Consider the following 14,755-nt stretch of genomic DNA (forward strand, 5'->3'; position numbering starts at 1 on the left):
ACAGCCCTCCAGACGCCTTGGCATACTACCATAGGTCTCGTGGAAGCACACATTATGTCCTCCATAGCCTAACACTACCGCCACAGGCCTGCGTTCGTGGCATGGTGCACGATACGAGGATCCGTTCGCCTGGAAGACGACGTATTCGGTCACGATCTATGAACTGATGTAACAAGAATCGCGATCCAATCGACCAGGCGTCAAGTTTCCAATAACTGCGGTCCAGTCTGGATGATCCCGTGAGCACTGCAGTCTTACCTGATGTTGACGCTGGGAACACGAATGAGTCGCCTGCCTTGGAGGCGCATGTTGAACAATGTGTGCTGAACGGTGTGCTCCGACACACATCTGCCTATACCAGCAGCAATATCTGAACAGTATACATATTCTTCCGCGAAAAGTTGCTGTGTAACTACGGATATGCTTTGTGCTCTGTCGTCGGATTAGTCACAGACCGCTGCCTATCCTACTTTTGAAAAGCGGCCAGACCGGCGACTTCCACGTTCTGTGACGAGGCGAGGACGTCCAACACCTTGTCGCCTACTCGTAGTCTCACCGTCATTCAACCATTTTTCCCTAGGTGCTCACGACGGTAGCAGACAAACCACAAACCAGCTGTTCCGTTTCCACCATGCTTGTTCCAAATCGTATTTCCTCTGTCAAAACCGCTTATGTCAATGGATTTCGGCATTTACGGTCCTTAGCGTCGCTCTGCTCTGCTTGTATACTTTCCTTACAGCGTTAAGTGTCTGCAACGCCACTAGGTGGCATTCAATCTCACGGTGGGCAGCCGTCATAATGTTCTGGATCATCAGCATACGCTACGTTGTTCTTCCCTCTACATGATCACAACTGAAGGTGAGTTTCAAACGTCCTAAAATGCCAAAATGTTATTTGTTTGGTTACTCGAGAAGGTTTCGTTAAGTTTATGTTTCATACGACGCAGCGTTAGACAGCATGAAGCGCTGCGGACCTCAAATATCAATCGCGCCGCTTGTGGCAGGTAATGCTGCGGCCACTGCCTGCCCGCTATCTGCCCCTGCTGTCACTGCAGATGACAGCTCTGTGGCCACAGAGGCAACCAAATTGTACCCACCTAGATGAAAGCCGCGTCCTCTGCCGATGGCACACTATTTACATAGTCTATCGTGGCCGCTGGCCGCAACTTCAGAAAGGTAATGCTTGCTCTCCCAGTTGTTTGACTGTCTGTCTTACAGTAAAGCCCATAGAGTATACACATTCTTTCGTGGAAGGCTGTGTAGGTACCGATATTGCACTGAACGGAACACGTCATGTTCGAGAGTGGAACGGTGGAGGAATAGTCAGACTGGTCCAAACACTTGAGTATGAATTTCAGAATGGTCGAGTGAAGCAGAAAATCTTTGCGATGGCGAAGATTTGTCCCAATAAACTGTGACTGAAAAAACTTAGTGAAGTTTTTACAAAAGGGCAATTTTCCGAATTTTCTTTTAGCTTTCCTTTGTGTCTATATTACTTTCGATCTCTCGAAATGGGCTCTTTCCGTTCGGCGGACAAAGTTGTTCCTGCCTTCCTGACATTTTCTGCTACGCCAACTACCTTGTCACAAATTTTACGCCTAAAACTTACTCTGCCTTGTGTGTCAAGTTGTGTTACTCCTGCTTCTTTCAGATCACCTTTCACTGCACCGATTTATTATTATTATTATTATTATTATATTCTCCAAGTTTCGTAAAATTCCACAATACGTCTAGTTAATCGTGCGAAAAGCCTAAATCCAATGACCGAGCGGAAACTGGACGCCGGCGCTACTGAATGCCAGTCTAGTGCCTTAAGCAGCGCACTATCTCGCTCAATTAGAAAAGAAATCCTATTCCATTCATTCAAAGATCTGTCAACAGTCATCGCATCGCGGCAGTCTTATTCAGTAGCCAGAATGTAACAGAAACAATTAAAACCTGAAAATTTTCCAAAAATTTAAAGTACCGGTATCGGTATATTTCTCAACTACTCGTCTGTCGTGATAGACTCTGGCCTCATTTAAACGTTGCAAGAAATTGCTGGATACCATCATGCACAAATCAATCACATGGTTCTTCTCACTGCCTGGCATACGTTTTGTAGATCTGAAAGTTATGCTGAGCAGGTCGATTTTTATCCGTAACATCACATAAAATATTCTTTCAACGATAAAACAGAAACGAAGTCTTTACGGACATACATTTACGCAGTATTTTTTTTTTCTTTGTTTTGGTATGAGTAATCCAGCAACAAACTACTTTTATGTACTTTTGATTTCATGCAGATATATACGCGCACAAATTTGAAACTCTTTAAGTACCAACAAGAAACTTGAATGTTCCAAAATATGATCTTTGGAAATTAATCTTCTTTAATGACGTACCATCGTACCATAGATTTTGAGTTTGTTTGTTTGTTTGAGCTGATAGTATAACCACTGAAGAGGCGAGATTTTCGTGAAAAACGATAAAACTAAACTACGAGCAGTAATAAAGCACATCGTTTCCCTGTGGTAATCACACACATTATAAAAGAGTTAGAACGGGACATCTAAGGACTTTGTCCATCGGTTTCGATGATTAAGAAGCGAGCTCTTAAACATTAGCGTATTCGTGTATCCACTGAAGATGATTGGCGCTAACGACATCCGAATAGAAGTAAGAACTTGCAAAAATTCATAATGCTGCATTTAATAATCGTCAGCTGAAAGTATGCGAGCTCGTAGCCATTGCAAATATCTCGGTAGGGCGTGCACATCGCATTTTACGCCAACTTTTGGATATAACTACACTTCTCGCGCAGTGTGTACTGCATATGGTAATCATCGACCAAAAAACCAATGAACACTGTTGAAAATTATTCAGCGTTGTTTAGTTGCAATTATAATAAAATTCTCCCACGTTTCATAACAGTAAATGATTCACTTTCACATGCCAGGGACAGAAAGGCAGTCGCAACAGTAAGCGATTGAAGATAAAAATGCACCAAGGCAAGCAAAAACATCCCACTTGCAAGAAAAGTTGCAGGTACCGTTACTGTGCTTTGAGAGCAAAGTATCCAACTGAACACGGATGGGGTAGTAAACCGCCCGTGGTCTATTTGAAAGAACTATTTCAGATATAGCCATAAGCGATTTAGATAAACCATGGAAAGCCTAAATATGGGAGACCATACGAAACTTTTAACCCCACTGTTCCCAATGCGAGCCCAGTGCCTTAGTCATCGCGCTACGTCTTAAGATCAAAAATCGAAAGGAAAAGTAAATAAATGTTACATCGAGAAGCAAACAGAAGTCATAAGAGGTTGGATTTGTGACATAAGCAACAAGCGAATGTCTGCGGTAACATGACAGACCACTCTTCACAGTAGTCGCCACTTATTGGCTTGCTCTTGAAAGGCCTCTGCAGATTGATTGGTGAATCCAGTTTGCCGTGATAGTTAGCTCGGCAAGTAAGCACTGTTTGTTCCGTAACTGGTTGCTTGTACAAAGTTGAATGATGCATTCGCAGACTTATATTCGCGAACGCTTATACGAAATAACCGCATACTTAGTTTGGTATGATTGAAACGAAAATCCAGCACGGTAAGTCTCCAGTTATGAGTGGATTTGTATGTTTGTAATTGACTACTTATTTCTATAGAGAAGTTCTTCTATAGCGACAGTCGAAAAGTTTTACCGCATTTTACTTCATCCATACTACGCCAAACGTAAGAATCGCTAGTGGGAAACACAAATCATGTTTTATTCTATTTTTTATTTATTTTTAAATCGGAATATCTCTACTAATTTCAAGATGGCCGCGCGGGGTAGCCGTGAGGTCTAGCCGCGCCTTGTCACGGTTCGCGCGGCTGCTCCAGTCAGAGGTTCGAGTCCTCCCTCGGGCATGGGTGTGTGTGTGTGTGTGTGTGTGTTGTCATTAGCGTAAGTTACTTTAAGTTAGGTTAAGTAGTGTGTAAGCCTAGGGACCGATAACCTCCGTAGTTTGGTCCCACAGGAACTTGACACAAACTAAATAAAAAATTTAAGCTGCAATGGACTGACGAGAAAACACTTCACCAGTGTATAAATGTAGCGCAAGCTTTTGGTTAATATTTCCAATTGCTTAAACAGATGCCTGAGGATGTTTGTGTGTAAACTCCACTTATAGTTCCGATTACTTTTTGCCTAACTGAACTGCATTAGGCGAGTCTCTCTGCAGTCGGGCTGAAAAGTGTGGCAAATTTCTCCGACATAGAAGGAAATATTGTTAAATGGCAAGAACGCCGTCAGCCATGATTCCTGCAATGGTTTCATTCAACCATTGTAAACCTAACGTGCGGTTGTTTATTGACAATTATTTTAAGATGAAGGGAGTCGCATGTTTCGTAGACATTTCTAAAAGCTATGTCTATCGTCGAACGTTTTCATTTAAGAAAGTTGGCTACGATCCGGATGCAAAACTTAGTCGAGGGATATTTGTTGGGACTCAGCACCAGCATTCAAGAATGAACTGGCTGGGTACTACTGTGCTGATCCGTTACATACGTACCCTCCCCTCCTCCCCCCTCTCTAATTTCCATTTGTAAATTATAGTGTTTTATGTACGTGTATGAGTCATTTTCCAGAACATGAAAGGATAGAAAATTATTTCTTGCACGATAAATTCATTAAAATTGTTCTACAGATTTCTATTCGACTGAACTTGGACTTAAATGCAAACGGTGCTGTTAATAAACAGATACGCGATCTCAAAGACTATGAATTAACCTACAGTACCAGTTGCTTTCCACTGTTTTAATAAATGATTTCCTTCAGTCTTTCATCCTCACATTTAAAAACGCATGGGGTTTCTTACTTCTGAAAACTTAATTCAGTTACAAAGCCATGTGTACCTTGTATGGCAGAAACTACCCCAAGCTTTTCCGAGTTCGCAGTTCGTCCACTCCTCCTAGAGGGGCACCAACAGTGGCGTAGTAGATATTTATCTGCCAGAAGTATTATGATAATTATTCCGTGGTACGCGTAATCTTGTTATTAATTGTTTTGCAAAGACAGTGTACTATGCAAACTTCGGTAGTAAATGGATGAAAAACGGGAGAAGAAGTTGTGGATTTCAATAATATGAAAGACATCTTCCATTAGGACAATGCATTGGCCCAAAAAAGTGCTTTGTTAAGGTGAAAACAGAGCGATCGAAAGAAAAAGTTGTTGGAACATTCTCCATGTACACTACTCACATATCATATTAGGAGTTTTTTTTATGGCCGTAGTAGACAATTATTTTGAGACTTTCCAGAACTGCACTTCAGGAATGGAACCTGGTCACTGGCAAAACTTTGCATTTACCAGAAAAGGGACGTCATCGAAAAGGACGTTCTTTTTTCTAAAAGACTACAGTCTTTCATTAGCAGCAAGGAAAGTATTGGTGTTATCGTCGTAAACGAAGCATAATATTTCCCGCCGGCCGAAGTGGCCGAGCGGTTCTAGGCGCTACAGTCTGGAACCGCGCGACCTCTGCGGTCGCAGATTCGAATCCTGCCTCGGGCATGGATGTGTGTGTTGTCCTTAGGTTAATTAGGTTTAAGTAGTTCTAAGTTCTAGGGGACTGATGGCCTCAGAAGTTAAGTCCCATAGTGCTCAGAGCCGTTTGAACCATTTGATAATATTTCCCAGTAACAGTAATTCTATCTACAACGTAGTACGGAGCATACCACTAGTTCCTGGAACGTTCCACAAACTGTCTCACTATATCCTCTACAGACTGACAGTCATGAAGTTTCTGACCTGTTTTCCTTGAGCGCGTCAGTCTGCTTTCACAGCATTACTTTTTGTCTGAATGAACATACTACCTTTTATAACTCAGTCATAAATTGTGTATACACACAGTAACCACTATTTTCTCTGACGAATCGCAATGCAATGGGCCGTCCTTTCGAAGGCCTTTCCTAAACAAAAACTGAGCGCTCATGGTTCAATTTACACCTGATTATGTTAATCAGCTGCTTTACACGAAAATGTGTTTTCAAAATGTATGCTAACCAATACAGTGGGGCTTCTTATTACGACAGGAAACACTTATGTCAACAATCTGTACAACAAACACCTTAAGGAGTAACTTCCCTGAAGTAGCAGTAATTACGAGTATTATGGCGCCACAACGTTGCACGTTGTATATTTAGCATATATACCTTCCCTTGGTGACAACATGATTTTTCATCGCTTTATTATTCTTCTTTTTCTGGACTAAAAACTAGATAAGGAATCGACGAGGATCGACAGAAATTCAGTTTTTTTCCAACTTGTTCCAATACCCCAGTATGCTTGCAAAGGAAAGAATTCAGTGAAAGCATACATAATCGTTTTGCAAAATGCGTTCATATTATCAGGGATATATTGCTGCCGTGTTTGTTGACCAGTGTTTGATAATGACGCACCCTTAGCATACCAAACTTCATGAACTATGCCTCGATTCGGTTCGCATCAGAGTGTCTCTTCCGTGGATTTCAACAGACAAAAGTAATGCTAGAACTGATGGGAGCCCACGGGGGACACGCTGAATTCACTCTCGGCAATATAAGGGTGTTCAAATTCTGTTTCGTAAGAAGTCTTGATAAAAATTAACGAAATTCAAAAACGCCGTGAGCACTGTACTAAACGAAATATTGGCATCAAACTGAAGCATAAACAGCGCAGCAGTTGCAGGAATAACGCAGGCAATTTCTAGCTTCTCGTGCACGAGTACTGCGGAAGATCGCTGTGTATTTATGAATAAGTCAGCTGGTTTGACATCGGGACTGGTCCTATTACATGCAACCGCTAAGTGCCTACACAACTGAATTTGATGGGCAAATGACGCTCTATTCGAAAAACTTTGTATAGGTGACTTATTGTGAAGTGCGTCAGCTACGGATCCAAGGAGAACTCGCCATAGGTCGCCCTCTGATCCAGTCGAAACTTGACAGGGTGAACATAAAAGGGCACTAACTGTAGCATAACTGTCAACACTCGGTAGTTTCTGAGAGCTGCGTGTAACCAACTGAGCGGTTAGTGCAGTGGCCAAGAGCACAGCTTCGAATTCCCGCGGCCCGTGTTCAAATCCAGTCTTATGTTTCTTCTCTCTTATATTGTGGCTGAAATATGTGACAACAATGTTTGTGTGACCTCGTGAAATAGATTGGAATTACTGACAAAAGAAATAAGCGTTTCAAATATTACTGAAAGTAACCTTTACCAACACAACCGACAAGAAATATTATTAAAAATTCGAGAGGCGTTCAATAAGTAACGCAACACATTTTTTTCTGAAAGCAGGTTGGTTTTATTCAGCATTCCAATCACCATATTACTCCCCACTCTTCTGGCTACAAAAACGTGTTTTTCAACATAATCCCCGCTCAATCCGACGTCCATACGCCACCTTTCTGGGAGGACCTATATCCCCTGATGGTACTACTATACTGGTCGACGTCGGAATCAACGTTTTAATGTACATTACCCTCCCCGTTATCTACATACTGCTTCCCACTGAATGCGTCCTCCCACTGAATGCGTCCTTCCACTGAGCCAAACAGATGGAAGTCGGAATGTGCGAGATACGGCCTGTAGGGTGGATGCCGAGCCCAGCCGGCACACATACCTTTGAGTATCCCAACTGGTGGACGAGTGTGTCAGAAGTACCAACACAGGCGTCCAGTTGAGCACAAGGTGTTTGATTTTGATCCGTCGATCACCTCGAATAAGAGCGTCCGCACGTTCCGACATTGTAGGAGTCACACCTGTGTGCGGCCAGCCGTCAAGCGGGAGCTCGGACAGGTTTACGCGACGCTTGTGATGTTCCCTCTTTTTATGTCTGAATGTGTTTGTAATACATATTGTCTTCAGGAACTCAATGGTTCTCTTGAAACATACCAGTAAGCAAAAAACTAAATACTAGATTTTACATGTTTTTAGTTTTCAGTTACTGCTAATTATAAACAATCTGTGGTGAATAATCTATTTTAATAAGATGTGAAATACTCATTTCTTTTGTCAATAATGGCACTGCACTTCATTATGTCTAAAAACTATTGATGTCACGTATGTGTACTTAGGCGAAAGAGAAGGAAAAAAAGTAAGAAGGATTCCACTACACAGAGCTCAGTAATTCGAACTTTTGTTCTTAGCCACTGCGATACAAACTCACTTGGCTACCCGCTGAGCGAACGGCCTGATGAAATGGCTTCCAAACTTTGACAATTTTGTCGGAAACTATTGAGTGTTGGGAGTTCGGCCAAAACAGGCGTCCCTTTATTTTCACCCTTCTTTCACCCTGCCACGTTTCGAATGGATCGGAGAGCGAGGTATCAAGAGTTCTCCTTGTCAAGATTTTGCGTACTGGATGAGCTGTGGTTGCACACAATCGTCAAGTCAACACCGTAATGTCATAGTCTCATGTACAGTTTGCTGCGGTCGCTGTGTATATTGCTTAACTATTTCCTCCCGTGACCAGAAGTACTAATTTATGCCGGTCAAACAACCTCAGAAAAAGGTGCACCAAAAAATCAGAAGCTAAAAGTTTCTCGACGAAACGATGGGTATGAAAGTTCTTAAATGTTCTTGACACAGAAGAAAAACAGGTTGAGTTATCTCACGTTTCCGGATTTAGACGAGGAGTGAATATAGTGTAAAATTGGTATTACTGTTAACTCTGAATGAACACCAAGGTTAAGAATGCATTTCTGTCTGAAATTTGCCACCACATACACACCCGACGTCGCAGCAAGCGATTACTACTTCGCCTTGGACTTAAAACAATGGCTTGGCGAACAAGGGTATGAAGATGAAGAAGCTCAAAGCCGCCGTGTTCGATTCCCAAACGAAGAATTCTATGCATAGGGGCCGAATTAGCTAGTCCAACTTTACGGAAAGTGCTCAAAAGTGAATAGAGTTACGTAGAAAAGTGAACATTACATGGAAAAGTGAAGTAAATGTGTAAGAAAACCCCCGATAAAGCCTTTTACTGGTGAGTATATAATAACCAAACAGCCCTTCCTATTACCATATTCTTACCTGTTCTGATACAGAGGTGAGCGCCTGTTTTTCAACCATTGAATGTGCTCTCACAGTGCAACAAAGTTTCAGAGAACTTAATTCACAAAAACTGGAGCAGTAGAGCTGTTCTCGCCACCCACTGGAAAGCAAAATCAGGGAGTCCCGGCGTACATTTACGCAAAATACTACGCAGAAATGTTTCTAGCAGTGGAAGAAATAAATACACATGCGTGTGGAGAAAATGTGTCCAATTTAATGACAACCGCCGCTGATTCAACGTATATGGTAAGTACACAAATTTGCATAGCAAATTTTTTCCGTACGCGCAAAATGATCCTTTCCCGTTGAGCGCAATAATACGTTTGTTTTAAACTCTTCGTCCATTGCCTCTGAACTGATTAATGCTGATGGAATTTGTCAGAGCGTAAGGTAGTTGGCCATGTCCATTAGAGTTACACAATGGTATACTGTGAAAAAAGGTTGGCCAACGATTATAGCTGCAAGCCTTCATTTGACTATAATTCTTTAAACCGACAAATAGATCCAATGAAATGTATTAATTAATTTCTAACAAACACGACAGTTACCGGTTGCGACTAAAGTGTGTTCACATATTTTACGGGAAAGTCTAAACTATGGTTACCCTATGCGGGGCATGCAGGTACTATGTTACTGCGTCGTTTTACCGAGATACCATCTGAGAAACAAAACATGAATATGTTACTCACCTCAGTCAGTGCGTGTAGCTGCCCCTCGTGAACGCATACACCCATGAACCTGTGTAAATAAAAGTAGGTAATCAATTTTTCAGTACTGTATATCACTAGAATATCTATCATCATCTGTAAAACTCCTCAGCTAGCGATTTTTCTAGTTCGTTACATCTTTAGTTCAGCGTTTACCAAGACTCCAACAACTACGTGAGCTGTACCGAAATCGGAGGTCAGTTATCACTAAATTACAGAAGAACGGAGGTCAGTTATCACTAAATTACAGAAGAAATGTTTTTACTGTGTCTATTAATACTACAGAGTGTATCTTCTGTATATAGTTATGGGACAAGTCTGCCAGAAGGTGTACCATTGAACAATGCATGCTTTCTTGAACGAATGGACAGAATTATTTCTGTCACGCAATGTAACGCGTTCCTGTACAACTCAAATGTGTTACATCACAGGTTCCGTGGGTCTCCAGAATGATGTCTCATTGTGCAGTAGAGTGTGTGCTGATTCGAAACTTATTACAGATGTGTGCCGGATCGGAACTCAAATTTTGTACTCTTGCTTTCGCGAGCAAATGCTATACCGACTGAGTTACCCAGGCATGACTCATTTTGCAAACTTCTGTGACATAGGAGATTTGCTACTGGTGGAAGTAAAGCTGTAGCGGCGGATCGTGAGTCGTGCCTGGATAGCTAAGTCGGTAAAAGTATTTGCTCGACAAAGGTAAAGGATCTAGGTTCGAGTCCCGATCCGGCACACAGTTTTAATTTGGCACGAAGTTTCGTTGTCTCTCTTGTGAAACACAATTTACGGCGAAAAGATAGTTCATTACATCTATAACTCAATTGCAAACTACTTGAAATCTATGTAAAGTTGATGCAAATTAGTATTTTGTAGCTTAAAAAATAAAGAAGTAGTATAAGGAATATAAATTGGTTAACAACCGAAACAGAGATGGTTGCTGTGTGGGAGTGAACGTGCTCGTCGTCACAGCGAATGCAACGGCCTGACACGTAACATCACTGGGATTTCTTCACATTTTGACTCGCCGTTGACGTGGTAGTCGAGCACAAGATGGCAAGTCGTAAAGTACTGGCGCTTCTGATTGTGGACAGGTCGTGTGAAATCACCGCATGGGGAACACAGAGGTCGTGGAAGCACTGGACTACATTCGGATAAAAATACTGCGCCATAGCCAATTACCGTCAGCAACACGTTGATGAAATGATCCTGGATTCCAACAGCGGGTACACACACAGTGCCGCAAATCAATAGCACGTTAACTGCTGGACGAAGACGACGACGACGACCTGAGATGAGTCATACTAGCCCCATCTACCATCTAGGTATGGGGTAGCTCTGTTCACCGTCGTGCGTCAGTAGGCACAAAGGCAGCTTGAGAGCAAAAACATCGCCAATGGACCGCTCTAAGCATAGAAAAATGGTCACCTGGGCTAAAGAGTCCTGTAGGTGCACAAGTGCGGGAAAAACCGTAAGTGACGATCCACCCGGCTTGCCTTTATGGTTTGTTGATATGTGATGTAACTGAACCCCTGGTAAGTCTGCCATGGATCTTACCATCGAACGATACACCATTCTACTGTCCATGATGTGTACCCTATTGTGAATCTAAAGTCCTCCGCAGGTTGTCTGTATTTCAAGCTAAACTCTGCACCACCCCATTCCTTCCGAATTCAGTCGGAATTGACCGAGGTACGCATCAAGAATATGACTGTGTTTGTGTTGCTCCTTAGATCACCTGAGGTCAGTCAGACTTAACCAGACCTACGTCGCTATCGAGGGGGACGCACGCGCCTTGAATCCAGCTCCTATCATTCTCTGTGAGCTACAGTTGCCAACTGAACGGTCATGAATCACAATAGCTTCCGAACATTTTGACTTTCTTGCGTAGTTCGTGTCACGACGCCTAACAGCTATAATCAGGATGGAAGGGAGTGCTACACACTGCAATGCAATTTATCATTAATGTACATGTGCAAGACAATTTTTATTTGTTTTATGTCCAGGGCCTTACTACTCAACTACGATGGTTTTGGTCGCTTGTATGGCTTTCTGTGTTTCGCCACCCATGTACAAACTAATTTGAAAATAGGTTTTAACAAAAATTAACATTCTCTGTCTTGCAATAATGTCTAGTAGTTGTCTTCCGGATACAACACGGCTCAGCGTACGGATTTTGGGCTCTTCAGGGATTTACGTAAGGGAAACAAGATTCCACGTTACGCAGTGCCATTTTTCAGGAACAGTCATCCGAATTCACGAGACTATATATTTTACAAGAATGAAAACTGATATTTAAGGTGCATCTTAACTTAAGCATCGAAAGTAAAAGTTTATCTTGACATCAGCTGTAAGTCGTCAGTTACTGTGATTGCCAGTAGAGGTCTCCTTTTTGCTGAGCACCGAGACTCCTACAACGTAAGAGGGCGTACAAATATCGCTTTACACAATTGGCCTCCAAGGTAGCCCGACCTCAAGGTACGTGTTTTTAAAAAAAAATTATTTTATTTATTTGTTTATTTTTGCGGAGGTTTGTGAAAGGCTCTGTCTATGTGCTTTCCTTTCAACTGCAACTCAAAACCAGTGAATGTAGTAACTCCAGTGCGCTTGCATAAATGTGTCAAGAGGGGAACTGTCGCCTAGAAGTGCGTCATGTGGCCGATGGAGGCCACACTGAACATTTAAGAAAGGTAAGTGAATACTTTGATTCTAAACATAATTGTAAAAAGTACCTCAAGATTCTAGTGCATGTACATGAAGGACATACCCTCGTAAAAGGTGATGGTTCTTTTGGAAAGTAATGCAACGTTTGGCCCTATGTAAACTTTAAAATTTACCCCAAGTTTCTATCTCTGTTTATGTAGAAGGAACGGTCTTGTGAAACGAATGAACCTTTTCGAAACATGCTGTGTATGGACTCAGTCTGAGATAGATTAGGCCCTTCAAAACTTTCTGTCATGAAACAGGTCAGATCCTCTCTTACACATCTGCTTAGAGCTTTATCATCTCTGCATATGACGAGTTAATCACTATGTCGCACCTGCTGATGCTATCCCGACCCCAAGAGTAATTCCCTGTTTTGAACTAAACGACAAGAGCATCCGATGGCAAGGGAACTACAGTGAAGCGCCAAAGGAACTGGTATAGATATGAGTATTCAAATACAAAGATATGCAAACAGGCACAATATGGCGCTGCTGTCGGCAAAGCCTATATACGACAACAAGTGTCTGGTGCAGTTGTTATATCTGTTACTGCTACAACAATAGCAGGTTATCAAGATTTAAGTGAGTTCAAACGTGGTGTTATAGTCAGCGCACGAACGATGGGCACAGCATCGCCGAAGTAGCGATGAAGTCGGGATTTTCTCATAAGATCATTTCACGACAGTACCGTGAGTACCAGGAATCCGGTAAAATGAAATCTCCGACATCGCTGCGGCCAGAAAAAGATCCTGCAAGAGCGGGACCAATGACGACCGAAGAGAATCGTTCAACGTGACAGAAGTGCAAGCCTGCCACAAATTGCTGTAGATTTCAATGCTGGGCAGCAACAAGTGTCAGCGTGCGAACCATTCAACGAAACATCATCGATATGGGCTTTCGGAGCCGAAGGACCACTCACGTATCCCTTGATGACTGCACGACACAAAGCTTTACGCCTCGCCTGAGATCGTCAACACCGACAGTGGACAGTTGATGACTGGAAAACACGTTGCTTGGTCGGACGAGTCTCGTTTCAAACTGTATCGAGCGGATGGACGTTTACGGATATGGAGACAACCTCAAGAATCTATGGATCCTGCATGTCATCAGGGGACTGTTCGAGCTGGTAGAGGCTCTGTAACGGTGTGGGGCGTGTGCAGCAGGAGTGATATGCGACCCCTGATACGCCTACATACGACTCTCATAGGTGACACGTGCGTAAGCGTTCTGTTTGATCACCTGCATCATGTCCACTGTGGATTCCGACGGACTTAGGCAATACCAGTAGGACTATGGGACACCCCACATGTCCAGAATTGCTACAGCGTGGCTCAAGGAACACTCCTCTGAGTTTAAACACTTCCGCTGGCCACCAAACTTCCCAGACGCGAACATTACTGAGCATGCGATGCCTTGCAACGTGCTGTTCAGAAGAGATTTCTACCTCCTCATACTCTTACGGATTTATCGACAGCCCTGCAGGATTAATGGTGTCAGTTCCCTCAAGCACTACTTCAGACATTAGTCGCGCCCATGCCACGTTGTGTTGCGGCACTTCTGTGTGCTCGCAGGGGCCCTACACCATATTGGGCAGGTGTGCCAGTTTCTTCGGTGTATAACTGTGGACACATGACCTAAAAATATTCATATTTGGCTTGAGGTTTGATATATACAGTGATGAATAACTAAATACGGAATCTACAGAGCGATTCACGAGGAAATGCAAATATTTTAATATATTATTCTACAAGATTTTGCCTGAAATTTACCGACTTTGCTAATATGAAGCCATCGCAAAACTGTACGAGGTGAAACAAAAGCACGAATTCCATTTATTTTGTTGTTACTGATCTGGTGAATCTAATACAATACACACATCAAAAAAAGGTTGAGCATCACCCTAGTTCTCAGAACTCATGAAGATAGACGTTGACTGTGGATATTGTACCACAGACACAGTCCCTTTGACTGTTCAGTGATGTCACTAAACCCACCCAAAGGTGTAAATAGCCATGCATGAGCAGCTACCATTAGACGGAGAAGGTCTGACAGCCGATCAGTTCCAATCATTCCACCAGGAAGGAGGTACACGGCTCGTGTTGTCTGCAGTTCAATCATGCCTAGACGGTCAATACCGCGGTTCGATCGCGTTCGCATTGTTACTTTGTGCCAGGAAGGACTCTCAACAAGGGCGTCTCTGAGTGAGCCAAAGAGATGTTGTTCGGACATGGAGGAGATACAGAAAGACAGGAACTGTCGATGACATGCCTCGCTCAGGCCGGCCAAGGGCTACTACT

General features: G+C 42.8%; 1 protein-coding gene across 1 annotated transcript in view; it reads right to left on the reverse strand.

Moving 5' to 3' along the window:
• LOC124794258 overlaps window positions 1-14,755 on the reverse strand; it is a 265,910-nt gene that overhangs the window by 22,216 nt on the left and 228,939 nt on the right. Inside the window, exon 3 of the mRNA XM_047258083.1 lies at window positions 9,739-9,787. Within this exon, the coding sequence (XP_047114039.1) occupies window positions 9,739-9,787 (49 nt within the window). The remainder of the gene's footprint in view (window positions 1-9,738; window positions 9,788-14,755) is intronic.

The sequence above is a fragment of the Schistocerca piceifrons genome, chromosome 1, assembly GCF_021461385.2.
Source record: "Schistocerca piceifrons isolate TAMUIC-IGC-003096 chromosome 1, iqSchPice1.1, whole genome shotgun sequence".
Taxonomy (NCBI): Eukaryota; Metazoa; Arthropoda; class Insecta; order Orthoptera; family Acrididae; genus Schistocerca; species Schistocerca piceifrons.